The following is an 18,893-nucleotide window of genomic DNA, read 5'->3' on the forward strand; positions in this document are numbered from 1 at the left end:
GCAAACTTCTTGAGACTTAGGACAATTATACCATCCCTAACACATAAAACAATGTTTAGTAACTGATTAAAAAAAAATCTTTGCTGGATTAAAAAAAAGCCAACAAAGTGAACTTTCGTGGGTTGGATATAGGTACCTCAGACCACAGTTACATCCTCTGTCAACAGCTAATATCAGATCTGATCTTATGACTAAGGGTATGAACAAAGAAGTGAATAAAGAGAGTTTTAGTAAACAATTTTCCTTACTCCTCATACATGTGAGAAAATAGTTATCTTCTATGCAAGTCTAAGATATTTTCTCTCCACTAAGGTGACTGAATAAATTCATAGGCAAAATTTTATTTGTCAAATATTATGACTCATGTAATTTTTAATCAAGAGGAAGAACAAACAGATTTATTTATAAAACCATTTAGTATTAATTAATGAATTAATGTTTGATGATAATATTCTTATAAATGGAAATCTGACAAAAGGTAAAATCCTTCTGATTTTTAGTGTTCACACACACATAACTGTTTTACATTTAGTTTAAGGTCTCCTAGTTTAATAAGCATAAAATGTGCATTTTTATATGTTTAAATTTTAATATGAATTTTTGTTCAAAATAACACAGACATGTAGGCTACTTGTAAATGATACAAGATTTTAAACTAATGAGGCATTATGTAGAACATATGCAAAAATCACAACTTGGTCTTCCCAAATAGGCCACAACAACAGGAAAAAGTATGATTTTAATAAAAAGGAGCAGTACTGGGCTCTTACTTCAAAGCAATTAAAGGCTTTGAATAACCAAAAGTTTATGTCAAACTGATGCCAAACCAAACTGGTCTATTAAACACATACTATGAAGGGTTTCTCTAATATTCTCTGAAAAGGCTCTTTGCCATAAATATCAGGCTCTACTACTCTGAAGATTACAACTACATTAAGTTCATGTTTGGAACATGGAATCTAACATCTAGATCAGACTTCTAGAATTTCAAATCTGAAATAATGCATCTATAAAAAAGAAGTTTAAATATGTTTTTTATTTTGTGATATTTTTCTACAGTAAATTATACCAAGTTTTATATTCTCCCTAACATTATTTCAACAGTTTTCCATTAGTTTAAAAAAATTTGCTGTTACCCATAAAATATCAAAATACATGTAAACATATGGGGGGGAAAATCCTAAAGTCACTTCTACTAAGTTTTTAGTTTTCACTACTGTATCTCAAATAGTTATATTCATTATATAGAAATAAAACCTTTATAAAATTTATGAGGCAAGAAATAAATTCACTATTTACCTAATTTAGGGGACTTTAGGTAATTTATAAGTCCCTGTATCATTCAGCTTCATTTTAATCTAGTCTTCTGATTGGTGAAAAAAAAATTGCTAAAGTGATGGCTCATTAGATACTCTCTTAATTCCCTAAACAGGCCTTTTACTATTTTTTTTAAATGAACATTTACATTTATATGTCTATATCTTATCCTAACAATGTAAGTAATAGTATCAAAATATTTCTTGCCTTTTTTTAAATCTTACTACTACTTAGTCTTCTTTGCTGGATTTTCATCTAGGTCATGTCTGATAACCAGAAGGGCTCTATCATCTACAGTGACAGATCAGAAAAAGTAGGGACTATGAGTTAGACTATATGAGTTCTAACTTCAAATATGCCACAAATGATATGCTTAACCTTTCTGTTTTCTTTATTACAAAATATGGCTATTATACTGAATAAATCTCAAAGATCTTTTTCAATTCAACCTATGATTTGAGTCTACAATGCTCCATTTTTGTGCCTTATTTTCCTAGGAAGATAGCAGATTATACAGCATGTTAATGGTAGCATGCTAACCCTAGGCCACTGTAGAGAAGTAATATATTCAAAGTAAAGCCAAACAATATTATGAATATAAATAAAAATAATCTATAAAACAAAATGTATAATAATAATAATACATCTTACAATAACTGTGACTACTGTAGGTAGAAATTTGTATTTTCTAGATACCTTTGATCTGTTGCTTGCTGCTCTCGAAGTTGTAAAAGAGATGCCTCATGTTCATTTTCTTTTCTTCTCATCTGAGTTTTCAGTAATTCTCTTGTGTGTTCCAGATCTAGTATCTGCTCTTTTTGTGTTTCAACCAAAGTTTCTCTAAAACACAGGAATATCCTTAATGAAACACTTTAAAAAGAAAAACTCTAAAATCAAAGCTAAAATTATTATTTATGTTGAAAGGAAGAAAGGGGAGTTTTTTTTGATCAAATGTTTTCATGTCCAGGTATGCAGTAAGTCTAAAAAGAAACACTAATAGGCTAAAAATGTACATAAGATATATGTTTAGGATATTCATCAAGGGACTGAACTCTGGTTTAATTCATTAAAATATATAAAAATAATCAGTTGAAGTTAGATTTAGAATATATGAATGATATAGCATAAAAAGATCATTTTGTTATCTAATCATAGACTGTAACCAGCACATCTAAGCTTTACAAGCTCAAGAAACAGAGATGGTCCAACCCTAGAAGATAAACAACTGTTGACATACAGATGATCAAGATCCAATTTTCTGCAACCTGAAATTTAAATGTAGGTGCTAGAAGCAAAAGTAAACATGAAGGGACCACAGTTTATAGACTAGCTGAAGATAATTAGAATCCTATGTACATAGTAGGAGTTCAACAAATTCGTCTTTAATGAATTTTAAAGTTTTTCTTCTGCAACCATTGCAAGTAGACCGCTATGTAGACAGATAACTCAGATTGTCTTAATTCCTTTTGATTGGTGAAGCAAAGCTCTGATCTATCAGATCTATTTACCCCCTTTTTAAGGTCTTTTGTTATTTTTTTTTTTTTTTAATATAACTTTTGAATTTTTTTTCTTCTCCTAAATTTAATCATTGATTACTATTTCTGCCAATATGGAGTATCCCTAATTATAAGATAATAATCCCTAACATTTACATAGTTTGAATATTTGCAAAGTACTTTACATATATCTATCTATATCTATATATATTTAGGGTTGAAAGGGAAAATTCCCAAGGCCTTCTGTTAAAAAAAAAAAAAAAGTGTAAATGGCTCTTGGTGGGGGGGTGTAGGAAAGCATCATTATTATTAATCCTCCCTCTCCACAATTCTATTCTCTTTAAAAAAAACAAAAACAAAAACTAAGGGAAAAACAAAAAGTCTTATCACAAGCATAGTCAAACAAAACAAACTCATTTAATGGCCCTGCCTAAAAATGCCTCTTTGTATGTCTTAGAATCCATAATCTTTTCCTCAAGATGGGTAATATGCTTCATTATAAATCTTCTGGAGACATGATTGGTCATTTCAATCATATTTCTCAAACTTTTCAAAAGTTGCATTTTTTCAGCCAAGTTTCTTAGTTTATTGAGTTTTCAGTAATTTTTTTTATTTATGTAGGAGTTTATTGAACTCCAGTGTTATCAGGATTCTAGCTATCTTCAGCCTAAGCTTGTAGACCTTTTCATGTTCACTACATCAGAAACACAGAATTGGCCTTAGGTGGCCTTTCTCTCCATAGTTCCTTATCTTTTATGATTAGACCATCCTTTTTTCATGAGCTTCATGGAAATAGAGTGAAACCTAGCCGTTTCAGTTCTAATCTACAGTTAGGTAACAAATATCCATTGTATGCTATTTGATTCTAACTTCAACTGATTATTATATATTTATGATCAAAGCCTATCTTAGTAGATGGCAAGGCACTACAAATATGTCTACAATTGAGTCAGATTATCTTTTGAAATCTATTAATTACTAAAGGTATGTTATTTATCCTGAGATGTTTTTTCTTTATTCCATATTTAGCTAATGTAAGTCTCAGTATTATCTGACATTGAGAATGTGACAATAACTATGACCCTTTGACACTTCATTTGAAAGGTTTTTTTAAAATGAAGTTAGTGGAATCTAAGTTCTGAAATAAAAATATGAAATGGTATATATTGGAAATGTACCACAAAACTAAAGACTAAAGCCATATGTAGCATTTAATTCCATGCTGTAAAGTCTTGGTTTTTACCACCAAAAGAGCTTATGAATTAAGGATCTTGAAAAAAAAAAAATGTACCTGTCTTTTCTTTGGCAAGAGAAAACTGACTCTGAAACTTATACTATTCTAAATGATTGGATTATACTAAAAGTACTTGCTCTCTAAACCTTTCAGTCAATGAAGCTGAATGTTTTTCTTATGTTATTGAATATGTTGTATATCTATTCTGATTTACATTTAAATATTATAATAATATTTAACCTAATTTTTGGAAAAATTTGGTTCTTAGAAAGTAAATAAAATTTGTATTCGTAATGAATAAAAAGAATACATACAAAACTTTTATTTCTTCTTTTGCCTCTTGAAGTTGTTTAAGTCCTATAATTGAGGGCTGTGGAGTTCCTGTAATTTCTATATCTTGAAATTTTGTACCTAAAAATAAATGACAAAATTGAGTTTACTGAAGTGATTTAATAGATTCAAGCACTGAAAAGGTAGATATGTCTTTTTTGGTTTTCGATAATACTAATGTTTATAATTAAATAAGGATCAATAGTTAGGTTTTTTTTGTCATACATAATATAGGATCAGACACCATAAAAGAGATTGTTATATCTCAAACAGTTGAAATTACAGGAAATATAGTAACGTATCATAAAAATCATTAACAAATTCTATTGTAAAAACTGAATTATATAGAGGTCATTAGATTTAGATAAGATTTAGAATACCTGGAGTAGGATTTGGGAGCTTTAGGAAGGGGGGGGGGGAAACCATGGACAACTACTTTCTTCCAAACAGATCTTCATAGAAAAAAGTAAAGGATCAAAAAAAAGGAGACAAATTTCTACTTTATTTTGCTAGTGATAATCTGGATAATCAAGGTATAGCTCAGCTAAATGGTGCAATAGATAGAATAGCAGGCTCTAACAGAAGTCAGGAAGACGAGTTCAAATTTGAGTTCAGACATTTCTACTTAATTCTTAATTTTCTCATCTGTAAAATGATCTGGAGAAGAAAATAGCAAAACACTCCAGTCTCTGCTAAGAAAACTCCAAAGGAGAACACGAAGAGTTGAACATGACTGAACGACAACAAATTAAGACAAAACATGGGAAAAAACCCATGGAGAATAGAGAATAGGTACTTCAATTAATAGGATCATTATTGCTATTTAATGTTAGTGTTCTTAAAATACAAATAAAAATTCTTAAATTTACCTTGTTTTAAATCAAAATTCACATTTATATGAAAGATAAATCAGGGACAGTTATTTGCTTTATAAAAATAATTTTCAGCTTTACTGAAAAATTCAAAATTGTATTCCTATTAAAAGAAAACTCCCTTGTCTATGAAATATGATTCAGTTAAAAAAAAATTACACATCACTTTCTACAAATCCATCATAAAATTAGTCACCCTTTTACTTGTATACTTTACCCTTTTGTTTTAGTTTTGCTTCTGAAATTTGAAATGGATAATACAGAGTAGAACTTACCTAGTGGTTGCATAAAGTTTTTTAAGTGAAAGATACTTTTAAACAATTATTAATAACTAAACCCAGATCATACTAGAGCTTTGTGTAAGCTTACAATGAAGTTGAATAGCTTTAGAAAAATTCATTTTTCAATAAATCACAAGATGATCCACTTAAGAAACTTTCACCTGTTTTTAGTACATATTAAGTATAAAGGATTTCTTAATGTATAATAACAAAAACTATTTCACTTATGGAATACTCCTACACCAAGTATCAGTCTCACATGATTTCCATTATTATTAATTTAGCAACAATTCCAAATTTTTTCTTCAGCAAATTATACGGGTACTATAAAAATCATTTAAAAATGGATACCGTAAGGTTTAACATAACCTACTCAACAGTGAAATAATTGTCTGAAAGGTTAAAAATTCATAGAATACAAAGTTTAGGAAAATGTTCTAATAGTTCATTATATTTTAATATTTCAATGGTTCTGTGATCTCATTGACACAGCTCTTCTTTCCTCATAGATCCTAACACATGCTTGAATACTCATTTCCTAGGACTTATATGTCTTAAGTACTTGACAAAAGAGCCATCATTATGTTAGCCTCTAGTGTTACTCATGTCATGGGTAGTAGTTGAGCATTCAGTTTATGTAATATGATAACTTCATGTCATCACGTGATTGGTCTACTTCCCTTTTACTGTTCAAACATTCTTTAAAGATATTCTTCATTCTCCTTTTAGCATGTAAGTTACCACTGACACAATGGGACTACCTACAATTTTGGTTTCTTGGAGACTGTGGTGTTTCAGTACTTGAAGATAATTGTATTAAAAATGTCAAACTTTGAGGAAAAGTTTAGGATTCCTGAAAGCACAGGGTAATTTCTCAGAAGCAATTGGGACCACTATCTATATCTAATTCAGTTCTGGGACCAACTCACCATCTGTTTTGTACCACTTGTCATAAACATCACACCAAAGTACTATCAATGGATTGGTTAATCAACTGCACAAGAGAGTTGGGACAAGGCATTTTTCATCCACTTAGTTATTTATTGAATGGATTTTTATTCATTTCTTTTGAGGAAGAATAAATTTCACTGCAGTGATCCTGTATTACTCTGGGGTTTGATATAATCGGTTTAATATTATCTACAAAAAAAAGCATATGGTGGACTTCACCTCATCATTTAGACATTGCTTAAGACCCTCCATTTTTGACAAGTATAGCTTCATGCTTTATCTCTTTTTTTTCCCCCCTTGAGGCTGGGGTTAAGTGACTTGCCCAGGGTCACACAGATAGAAAATGTTAAGTGTCTGAGATCAAATTTGAACTCAGGTCTTCCTGAATTCAAGGCTGGTGCTCTATCCACTGCGCCACCTAGCTGTCCCCCATGTTTTATCTATTGACTGAACCAGCAGCAGCTGCTTCCCAAGCTCTCAGCCCAAAGATGGTAAGGGGATTGAACTGTACAGAGACTACAGGAATCTTTTTGCTAGCACCAACAAAAGATAACAAAGTCAAAAGTCCTATATCCAAAGCCTCCAAGAAAAATAAGAATTGGTCTCAGGCCATGGAAGAACTAAAAAAGGATTTTGAAAATCAAGAGAGGTAGAGGAAAAACTGGGAAGAGAAATGACAATGATGTAAGAAAATCATGAAAAACTAGTCAAAAGCTTGGCAAGGGAAACACAAAAAAGTATGGGGTAAAATAACACCTTAAAAAACAGACCGGGCTAAGTGGTAAAAGATACAAAAAGCCAATAAGGGGAAGAATGCTTTAAAAAGCAAAACTGGCCAAATGGAAAAAGAGACACAAAAATTCACTGAAGAAAAAAAAAAAAACTCCTTAAAAAGTAGAATTGAGCAAATTAAAGTGAAAGACAGAAATCAAGAAATAATAAAACAAAACTAAAATTACACAAACATGAAATTAACTCAATTAAGTGACTGAAAAGATACTCTTCTCTCTTCATGCTTTTATCAGATACCCTCAATATGCAATATAGATGTTTTTTCTAACGATTTTGTGAAGATACGGAGGCAGCTAGGTGGTACAGTGGATAGAGCACCAGCCCTGAATTCAGGAGGACCTGAGCTCAAATTTGAACTCAAACACTTAATACTTCCTAGTTGTGTGACCCTGGGCAAGTCACTTAACCTCAATTGCCTCAGCAAAAAACCCCCCAAAAAACAAATCCAAAACAAGATTTTATGAAGATGAGAAAGTAGGAATATGGTTCAATAATTATTGAAGTTCTTTCCTTATAATATTTTGGGAATGTTAATATCATTCAATATTTTTCCATGATTTTGGTACCCTTTCCTTTTTTGATAACTCTAAAGTAAAATTGCAATGTTTTCAAGATTGTTTTATAATTCCCATAGATTACATCAGTGTATACTTGCTTTCAGTCACATTTCCCAATTTTGTTTTTTCAAGTGCTACTTTTGCTTCTTTGTATGGTACATAAGCTAAATTAGGGTGGCCCCCTTGTCAGTGATAATAAAAATGGATTGGTATAGAAAAACTGAAAATTTTCTTTTTTTCTCCATGTCTTTGTTGTCTTCTCAATAATTTAATTTATGAACTATGTAGTAGTTTATTCATTTGAGTCTTATAGCAAGCTTTTTGTAGACTTATTTGTATTTTGTTGAGTTTGTATTCTAAACTGGGCTGCCAACTCTCTCTATCTAGCAAGGAAATCAAATGTTTTCTCTTTCAAGTGATGTCTGGGCTTTGTGGACCTCCTCCTTATGGTAACTGTTTTATAAAAGTTGATTTTTGCAGAAAATGATGATAATCAATGTCAATATATTTGTCTTCTATTTATTATTTTTTAGTTTCTTTTGAATAGGTCAGGTTAAAGTTATAGTAAAATATTACCTTTTTTCTAAGTTGATGTTAATTTTGATCTCTGCTCTAACTAATGGATGGTATAATGTCATATATAATTTCTGGTAAAATATTAAATTAAAAAATTATGTTGATAATCACTTATCGTTTAATTCCCTTCTGGAAAATAGTCTTTCTATAGATAGGCATGAGGCTTCTGATTAGTCTAATAAAATACTTTGGCTTTTGTTATTTCTCAAAATTACGCCATTATTTTCAACATGCAACACTTAATAGAGAAGGGGTTTAGAATAGACTTTCTTTGGTTGAAGAACTATATATACTGAAGATGGAATTTTTTTAAATTTTATGAACCAATAAGACTAAAGTCATTTGAAAGAATATTATTATTACTTTGATGATCCTCCCAAAGAGTAGAATTCTATTTACTCTTGGAATTTATAAGAAGTTTTTATTAAAAAGGGTATGAAATATATCCTATATGGGTACTGATTATTAAACATTGGTAATTTGTGAAATTTCCATAATAAATTCAATTAAATAAGATAAAACATAATAAAAATGAAGGCATTTAATATAGAAAGAATTTTCAAGATCTAATAAACCAATTTTATTGGTTTATTATTAAATATTAAATCCAAATCCTAATTTTAAAATGAAAAAAAGTGAAACCTAGTAAGTTAAATGACTTGCCCAAAATCTTAAAGCCAGCTGAGACTAGAAGTTGATTCCTAATATAGTATTCTTTCTGTTATATACTATGACATGTCGTTAACATATATTACATAAATTTCATAGCTAATAAATGACACTACCCTGAGCAAAGTTTATTTATAGATACTATTTCTATTTAACAGATAAAGAAGAAACTCAGGTCAGAAAGATCAAATAGTTTGTTCAGGTCATAAAGTTAATGGTAACATTCTATTTTCTGAGTCATAATTTGATATTTCTATAAAGTATCTATTTCTAAAACCAAACTGCTATAAATGACCAAGCCTTTCCTCATGCATCTCCATTCTACGTTTGTGAGTCCTTGTTTTCAAAAATATATCTGTACAAATGAGACAATTAAAGTTTTCAACTAGATTGAAAACTACAGCAACTATTTTTGTCTTTCCTATTTAGTTTTTTCACTAAATTAAGCATGAAAATTTAGGTTATTTTTCTGTGTAACTATATATTAAGAAAAAAGTTTTCATTTTTCATGACATAAAAGCTTTTAAAAATAATTAATTTACAATAAGAAATAAATGTTTCTTGTATTATGTGAAATTAATAAAATCAACATATTTCATTACATTTTAGTATCATTGAGTTGGTTAAGAAAAGGATTGGAATTTTGACTAAATGATTTGGGTTTGGGGCCTTACAATTATAAGGTCATGTTATCTTTATTATTCATCTGTAAAAAGAAGACAATGTTTATCAGATCATAGTGAAGAAAATTTATCCTTTAGCATTTGGCAAACATTATATAAATAAGGGCTCTGATATAACTATAAAAAGTTCATAAAACTTTCATAAAAACAAAATAGTTTGAAGACTTTAAAGGTAAAGTAACTGATTTTCTTTTACTTGCTTACTCAAATTCAAAGCTTAATTTCCTTCTTTTTAAAAAAGAAATCTAGGTTTCTCAAAATATGCTGAAAATACAATTTGCTAATTTGTTTGTTACTTTTACATAAAGTTTAACTTTCCTTTCAAAAAATAAAATGTAACAATTCATTTATATCACATTACAATTGCTAAAATTAATCAAAAGCAAGAATGAAGAGCTGTTCTAAATCTTTAAAAGCCAAGAGCAGAATTAAGTGAGACAGAGAAAAGTGAAATCTAAGAATTCTAGAGTTTTAAACAAATTTTGATTATACCTTTCCTTGGGCTTTCCTGAAAGCCAGATACCTCATTTACTTTTCTCCGTCCTGTGTTAACACGAGATTGAACGTGGTTATATTGAGTGTGTCTAGGACCTTGGAATTGAAGTTGTTGTTTAGCTGAAATTAGTTTGTTTCTAAAGCTTTCATTTTGTTTTTCAAGCTCATGAACCCTTTCTTGCAGCTGCTCAATCATTTCTTCTAGTTCCACATCCCGTCCTAGCCGCTTGGGGCCGCCACCAATCCGCTCACATCTTTTCTTGTCATTAACAAGCCGTATTAACTTGGTGGCCATTCTAGGGAAATAATAAAAAAGATGAAAAGGAATGTGAGAAGTCAGCATAAAATGCATTCTGTTGAAAGGAACATAATCACTGTGAAGACTTCAGTGCAGAACCTGAATAATAAATTTCAGGTTTTGATGTAACTATTACTGCCTGTGAAGAATCCTTTGATGATAATTGAAACCACTGGGCAACAATCTGCTTTATAGCACTGACAAATAACAGTTTCCTAAGGCTTATCATTTAAGGTTAGTAAGGAGAGAACACATATTTACTCCATATGCCCCTTAAGTACAATTTTTAACGCATGACCTTATATAGGAACTTGGCATGCCATTAAGCATAGTTACAGTTTGTAGATGTCTCTTATGAATAAAGTATGTCATATAATAAATATTTGTTGGATTCATTTTTAATTCTACTTTAGGTTTAAACTATTTTGAAAGCATATTAATAATATACAACATTTGTTGACATATTACCTTTAATTTCTTTTTAAGATTTGAATGTATTTAACAATTTTTAAAAGTATCATTGAGCAAATTGAAACAATAGTAATTTCTAAGTGAAGGAAATTGTTATGATACTCCAAATGATCAAAAAACAATTGTTAATGGTAGGAAATTATCACAGAATGTATGTTTTTTTCCCTATTTTTAAGTGTTACAAATTTTACTTATAGAATCACAAGGATTATACTTCTGATTCCTTTAAGTTTTGATAAACACTGGTAAGACAGAACAAAAGACAGAAAGGGCATATAAGAGTGATGTAATATACAAATACAGAAAACATTCCTGATAGTGAATGCAAAAAAAAAAATCCTTGGCAAGACAAGAAAGAAAAGGTGGCTTTGATGAGAGATACAAGTTCAAGACTTTACAAAATTGGTCGCACATCTTCAATAGCTGTATCTAATTTATGAAGAATCCATTTCTGCAAAGACCCAGACAGGAGATTAAAAATAAAAACGCACTTCATTTGTTCTGTGAGGTTTGCTTTATTTTAGCATGGTTACAGACAGAAGCTTTTACTTAAAAGAACAAAAGTGAATAAAAAAAACTCTTAATAGCTTTAGGATGTCACAAAATACTGGTTTCTTACTCATAAGCAAAGTCCCCTATGGATGCAGTAGCAAATATATTTTTAGTTACACTTTTGTTTGTATAACATGTACCATTAAGAAATTTATGTCATATGATTAGTTAAGATTTTTCTTTAATGCAGCCTTATAAGAGATAAAGAAAAATGCTTATAATTATAAGTGAAGTACCCTATCATATTTATTAATGATTCAGTTCCTTATTTATATAATTAAAAGATACCAATGACATTTAATTAGCAAATCTTCCAAGGTATAATAATTAAAAACTTGTTCTGAAGAGTTTGAAGATTTTGAACCATTTGTACCCTAATTTTGGGAACATACTACATGTCTGAGAATCAGTTAGTTATGAGAGAGAGTCTAATAGATTTGGTGATACCAACTTCTACACCAAAATTCACTCAAACATACAAAGATATATGGATGTTCTACTGAAGATATAAATAATGTTCCAAGGGCATAACAAATTTAATGCTATACTATTAATCTACACTTGGAAGAAAATCTATGATCGTAATTTCTGAGATAAGACAAGTGAATCAATACAACAGTTTTAAATTTTTTCAGAGAAGGCAAACCTTATTGGTATAAAAAACATGGAACTTAATGCTGACATTCAAAAACTCCTCTTCAATAAATAGCCAAAATTCTATAGTGATAATATAAAAATACAAATTTCCAAACAGTCAATCTCTTGCCCAGAAAGTATAATGATTTATTCTGCATAAACAGTTTAAAATGTAATTTCCTTTATTCAATTTTTAGTTAGCAAGATAATAATCAAAGTACTATTCTAACTCCTGTTTAAGCCACAAAGTGGTCACAAAGTGACCCCAGTCAATGAACACAAATTCTCACAGATTGGAAAGGTTTCTGTAGTATAAACACTGAAACTATGTTTGGAGAGGCATCCCCAGAAGGCTGGCCATAAATGGCTGCTGAATATTTTTAGTCAAAGTTAACTTATGATACAGTTTACTAAATTGCAGGTAAGAGCTGATGGAAAGATAAGAGATCTATTAATTATGTCAATGGAAGGAAGACTCACCTATCAAAGAATTCATAATCTTTTAAAATATAAGAAGCAAGAACCAACTATATCTTGTGAGACTTCCAGATTGATAGGAAAAAACATGGGCAAGAATCTAGGGACATAGGTATTTACAAAATGACATTTATATTTAAGGATAAGAAGCAAGAACTAATTATGTTTTGTGAGACTTCTGGATTGGTAGAAAAAACATGGGCAAGGATCTACAGACATAACTGTTTACAAAATGACATTTATATTTACAGCAGAGAAAAGATGGGTAAATTTAAAGTCACCTCAATCTAGGCATCTGTAGCAATGTCCAGCAAAATGCTGGAAGAACCTCAGAAAAGGAATTTGCCCAAGATGGACTGGAAGTTAGACATCTAGTCTAATCCCTTACTTTTATAGATGGTATCCATAAGGCATAAAAAAGTAAATAAATTCCCCAAATTCCTCTGCCTTCCAATGCAGCACTAGAATGCTCTATATTGCTTTACATAATTATTTAATGAAGAGGCAGAATTAACACCTAGGGCTTCCAACTGATCATACCCTATTTTTTCATGATGTCACCTTTCTTTCTCTATTGTCCTCTTTATAGTTTCTGGTTAAAGTGTAGTGCTAATAATATCCAAGCTGGATTTTAATTCTGTAACTAGCCAATAGTTGGCTGGTTGGCTATGTAGAGAGGAAAACTATGTTTGATGGCCAAAGGCTTCATTCTTAAGTCTGACTAAACATGTCATAAAGAGGACTTTGAGAAAAGTCACCAACTTTCTAAACCTATTTTCTAACACATAGATTGGATGGGTTGGACTAAGACACCTCCAACATGTCTTCTGGCTCTAAATTCTTAGGAAAATGACATGAATTTTAAAAAGGCACTTTAAAAGAAATACAATATAGACAATTTTTATTTTGAAAAAATTTCCAATTTAAAGCCAAGTACCTATTTTAAAAAATGTCCTGGAATAACTATTTATTAAGCCATTAAGTACTATTAAATTACACCTAGACATGTGTAAACTTAAGATATGATTGGTTATTAGTATTTTTAAAAAAAATATTAATTTTAGCCATATCAAACACTCATGATCTTTTTGTTTCTAAAAGACTTGTTTCCAATTAAGGTAATAAAAGATTTGTACACCCTTCAAACATTCTTTAAAAAAAATTCTCTATCACAACCTTTTAATTTTATCTTCTTGCTGGGAGGCATTCTGTTTAAGCACAATGTTCTCTTCTTGCAAACGCAAAAATCGATCTTCTAGTTCCTCACGACTGATATGTGATACAAGTTGTCGAGACTTTGAATTCCAGGTAACTGAAGATTTTGACAAAAAAAAAATTCCAAGAAAATTAGTCACATGTTTAATGTTTAGGATATATATCCTAATAAATCTTTGATCTGACTTATTATATAGGCTTTTGGAATTTTTTTTTTTAGCAACTTACCATTCATTTAGATGACTTTTATGTTTCTTATATCTTAACAAATATCAATATTTTGGGTTATTATTAACACTGATACTTAAAAATTAATATTGCCAATGAAATAAAATTCTTAATATCACATCCTATCATTAAATATGAGGAAGCCAAAGCTTATAACAGTGATTTGCCCAATATTACATTGATAGTTATTGTCAAACCTGAGAATACAATCCCGGAATAATAAGATTATAATAATGTTGACTCACTCACTAGAAATAATAAAATTTTCTCTGTATATATTAAGTATTGAGACAGATAAAAGTAAAAGTGAGGAGATCTCAAACATTCTTTTTTACAGACCCAAGAGCTGACACGGAATGGTTCTATGAGCAGACAACTGTAGGAACTCAAGTTTCATAAAAAGAATCTAAAAATTTGACCTGGACTAAATCTAGGAACTGGCCCATAATTTTCACTGAAAATACTGCTGAAATCATCATTTTGGAATGACCAACTTTATTTTAGAAAATGTTTCCTAATATTTGTTAGCATATGTACATGGCATCTCTTCAAAGCTGTTAAAAAGTACTTTTAGTAGTCTATACAAGTCTAATGAAGTAGGAGAAATTATTAATTCCATTTTTAAACTCCTGTTAATTTTCAAAGATAACCTGATTTGTGCCTTTGTTAAAAGATGTTTTTGTTAGCTATGTAAGGTATAATATACTCATAGCTTTTTTTAAACCAATAATGGTAACATCTAAAAATTCATTCAAAAATGAAAGGTAGCATAATTTTCATCTCCATCTTCACTGACTAGAATGACAACTTCCTTGAGGTATTTGTTGTCTTTCCATTTTTAGTCATATTCACTAATCTCCAAAATATAAGGCAAGGCATTCAATGCTAAGGAAAAATTAAAATGCTAACATAACAAGAACTCATAATAGAGTACATTTTGAATTCTTAGCATAGTCAATAAACAGCCAAGCAGTATGACAACATGGCAGACACCGTACACAAATCAAGCACAAATTTAAAATTGTTTTCAAAATTTTAAATTGTTCTTAAAGCTGATCCTTTTCTTCTTTTGAAAAAGTGTCTTTTGGTTCTATATAAAATCAATAAGTGATAAAATGATCAAAAAAAAATTTCCAGAAAATCACTTTAAAACCCTCCACTTGAAAGGCAAATTAAAAAAATATACCATTTCTTCCTTTATACAAGTTAAACAGAAAGATACATTTTAGTAGTGAATTTGATGCAAACCAGGCAATTCAGTTTTAAGACTTGATACTTATTTTTATTACATACTGATGTATTTAAAAGATGATTTACAATTCTTTTGTGTAAGAGAAGAGGATTTTACTTTTTCTGTGAATAGCTGATACCTGATGTATACAATAAAACTGCATCTTATTTTTAACTTCCATTTTTGAGTATAGTCTAACTTATATCTGTGTTACTAGTTTTTCTCTCTACATAAATAGCAGGAAAATTTAAGATTAAAAGTTAAAAAAACAAAACAAAACAAAACAGTGATCAAGTTTCATGACTACAAACTAATAACAGCTGGTCAAACCTTTCAATCCTCCAAGGAGTCGTGGACCTGTATCTTTCACAGGCAAGTCTCCTGCAGTCTCATCAGCTGGGCCAGACATGATCTATCTGTGGATAAGAAAATTCAAATAAAACCTTCTCCAACTAAACTATCCACTATGCAAAACGAATGGGTCAAATAAATTTAATAGAAACAAGGCAAGAGCTGTAATAGACATCTTGTTGCCCTACATATGTTGTTCCTAGAAGATGAAAGCTTCCATTCTAAACAAAATACTTCATTTAATCATGGAGAACATGGTCCTTTCAACAGTGTCTCCTATAATTTGCTTAGGAAATGAAATAAAGTTAGTCCATTAGTCTTCTCTGCTCTTTTCTCTATTCTTCTTTCTAGTTTTCCTCATTACCAAACCCATCTTAAAACAAAAGATTAAAAAAATAAGCAAACCAAAAATCTCAAAAAAACTATGCTTATACCCTGTTGTGTAGATCCTAACAATTTTAAGGATGGAGGTTTCACAAATATTTTCATTTGGTCCTGCCTTAGCTTGTAATAAAAGTTTGATCCCCAAATTTCCAACTAATAGGTGAAGGAGCACTAACTGATTAAAATCAAACAAAAAGCAAGTAAGTTTCTATCCTACTTACAGCTGCTAACCACATATATTTACTTTTTCTATAAATGGGATGAATGAGTTCTACTCATTGAAGTGAATAATGCTATTACTATTCATATTTAGGTCTGTGGAACATACGAAATTGTCATTGGAAAGGATCTACAAAAGCAAAAAATTTCTCATTTATCTGCTAAGTCTAAAGTATTAGTGAATCATAAATCATTTCAGTTACCATAATTTATAAAATAATTTCACTTTTTCTTTTAAAGCATATTTTTTTTAAGAAAAGGCATGTCATGAAATTAAGCACAAAGCAGGGCTAAGTAAATACCTTATTCATGCATGCCAACTAATAAATAAAAGTAATACAAATTCAACCAAAAAGCAAGAACTTTTCAAAATTGACTAGTCTAATTTCTTTGTGGTCTTAATTTTTCAAACAGTAGGATTCTAAAATGGCATAATATAAAAATACTGATGACAATTTTATTTTTATAAAAAGGGTTTAATTGTTGATGGAGTTATGATTTGATTTAACCATTCTGGAGAGCAATTTGGAACTCTGCCCAAAAGGCTTTCAAACTTCATACCCTTTTATCCAGCAGTGTCTTTACTGGGCCTGTGTCCCAAAGAGATCATAAAACAGGGAAAAGGACTCACATGTAGAAAAATGTTTGTGGTAGTTCTTTTTGTAGTGGCAAGAAACTGGAAATTGAGTGGATGCCCATCAGTTGCAGAATGGCTGAGTAAGTTACGGCATATGAATGTTATGGAATATTATTATTCTATAAGAAATGACCAGCAGGATGATTTCAAAGAGGCCTGGAGAAAGACTGACATGAACTGATATTAAGTGAAGTGAACCATGTTAAGATTATATGATGATCAATTCTGATGGATATGGCTCTTTTCAATAGTGAGATAATTCAAGCCAGTTCCAATGGTTTTGTGATGGAGAGAGTCATCTATACCAAGAGAAAGGGTTGTGGGGATTGAATGTGGATCACAGCATAGTATTTTCATTTTTTGTTTGCTTGCATTTTTTTCCTTTTTGATATGATTTTTCTTGTACAGCATGATAATTGTGGAAATACATGTAGAGGAATTTCACATGTTTATCATATATTGTAATAACTGCTCTCTAGTGGAGGGGGTAGAGGAAAGGGAGGGAAAAAATTTGGAACACAAGTTTTTCTAAGAGTGTATGTTTAAAGTTATCTATGCATATATTTTAAAAATAAAAAGCTTTAATTTAAAAAAAAAAGAATAAAAAAGGTTTTATGTGGAAAATGTATCAAATAAAAATTGTGGTTTAAGATATTTTACTTAAGACATAATATAGCAATGCCACCTTCCTCAAAGAGTTCTATTGTAAATGTAGCTGCTTAAAAGACTAAATCCTTTAGACTGTAGATATGTAATATCAAATACCTATATACACCTGTGAGAACCACACTGTAAGTCTCTGTGGTGAAAGGTAATTCAGTTATTCTCCAACTATTAAACAGAATCATGATTTTAGATCTAGAAAGCATCCCTGAAGTCATCTAATTCAACTTCTCTCTTTTTGAAATTTTATTTTAAGTAAATTTATTTATTTTTAATAAACATTACTTTATGAATCATGTTGGAAGAGAAAAATCAGAACAAAAGGGAAAAACTATGGGAGAGATAAAAAAAAAACAGAAAAAAAGAAGTAAACTTAGCATGTATTGATTTACATTCAGTCTCAGACTTTTTTTGGATACAGATGGCATTTTCTGTCCAAAGTCTATTGGGATTGCTTTGGATTAATTCAATCTCTTTATGTTATCCAGATGAGGACAATGAGGCCCAGAGATGTTAAGTCATACCATATAAGTAGGTAATAAATGGCAGAGACAGATTTAAACCTACAAACCATCTGATTTATTAAAACTCAATAAAGCAACTGCAATTGAGTTGTAGGCTTCCTTCTAACTGTCCCATCTTCCTTGAATCTCAGTGCCAAGAGAATTCAAGAGTGTTCAATCAATAGTTATATGGTCAGAACTCACTGTTGTTGGTTTGGCATGCAGTTAGGAGAAAAAATTGGTGTTAATGAAACTAGAGGGATTTTTTATGGCAGGATCCATTCCCATCTAGTTTCACCATAATTCAATCCTGCACTGCTCCACATCTTGCTTCGGCTCTGGATTTCCGATTGATCACCTCAGACTCTACAGGATCTATTCAAGCTCCAGGCTACAGAAATAGAAAAGAGAAAGTGACTATAGGCTACTCTGCCCCATCACAGATTCACAGCAAACATAACATTCTTCTAGTTACCTAGGTTTGCAATCATAGAATTATCCTCCTCTCTTCATTCTCCCACACTGCTAATGCTCCTCACACTCCCTCATCCAATCAGTTCACAAGTATTGTCAATTGCACCTCCATAACATTTCTTTCATCTGCCCCTCTCTCCACTGACTATTAAAACTCTAGTTTAATCAATCAATCAACCAATCATAGTTTAGTCCCTCATCACTTCTTTCTTGAGTTATTGTAATTGTTTTCTAATTGTTCTCTTTGCTCTGGGTCTCTCTTTCTCCAATCCATTCTCCACACTGTTTCTAAGTACTACTC

General features: G+C 30.5%; 1 protein-coding gene across 6 annotated transcripts in view; it reads right to left on the reverse strand.

The window, feature by feature from the left end:
• RPGRIP1L (RPGRIP1 like) overlaps positions 1 to 18,893 on the reverse strand; it is a 116,933-nt gene that overhangs the window by 95,022 nt on the left and 3,018 nt on the right. For all 6 annotated transcript variants that reach the window (XM_074293411.1, XM_074293415.1, XM_074293413.1 and 3 more), the window contains 6 exons: positions 18,323 to 18,509; positions 15,692 to 15,777; positions 13,864 to 13,999; positions 10,251 to 10,549; positions 4,362 to 4,458; positions 2,014 to 2,157 (listed from right to left, as the gene is read on the reverse strand). In XM_074293411.1, coding sequence (XP_074149512.1) covers positions 2,014 to 2,157; positions 4,362 to 4,458; positions 10,251 to 10,549; positions 13,864 to 13,999; positions 15,692 to 15,770 — 755 coding nt within the window. In that variant the 5' untranslated portion in view covers positions 15,771 to 15,777; positions 18,323 to 18,509. The remainder of the gene's footprint in view (positions 1 to 2,013; positions 2,158 to 4,361; positions 4,459 to 10,250; positions 10,550 to 13,863; positions 14,000 to 15,691; positions 15,778 to 18,322; positions 18,510 to 18,893) is intronic.

Source organism: Sminthopsis crassicaudata, chromosome 2, assembly GCF_048593235.1.
Source record: "Sminthopsis crassicaudata isolate SCR6 chromosome 2, ASM4859323v1, whole genome shotgun sequence".
Classification (NCBI taxonomy): domain Eukaryota; kingdom Metazoa; phylum Chordata; class Mammalia; order Dasyuromorphia; family Dasyuridae; genus Sminthopsis; species Sminthopsis crassicaudata.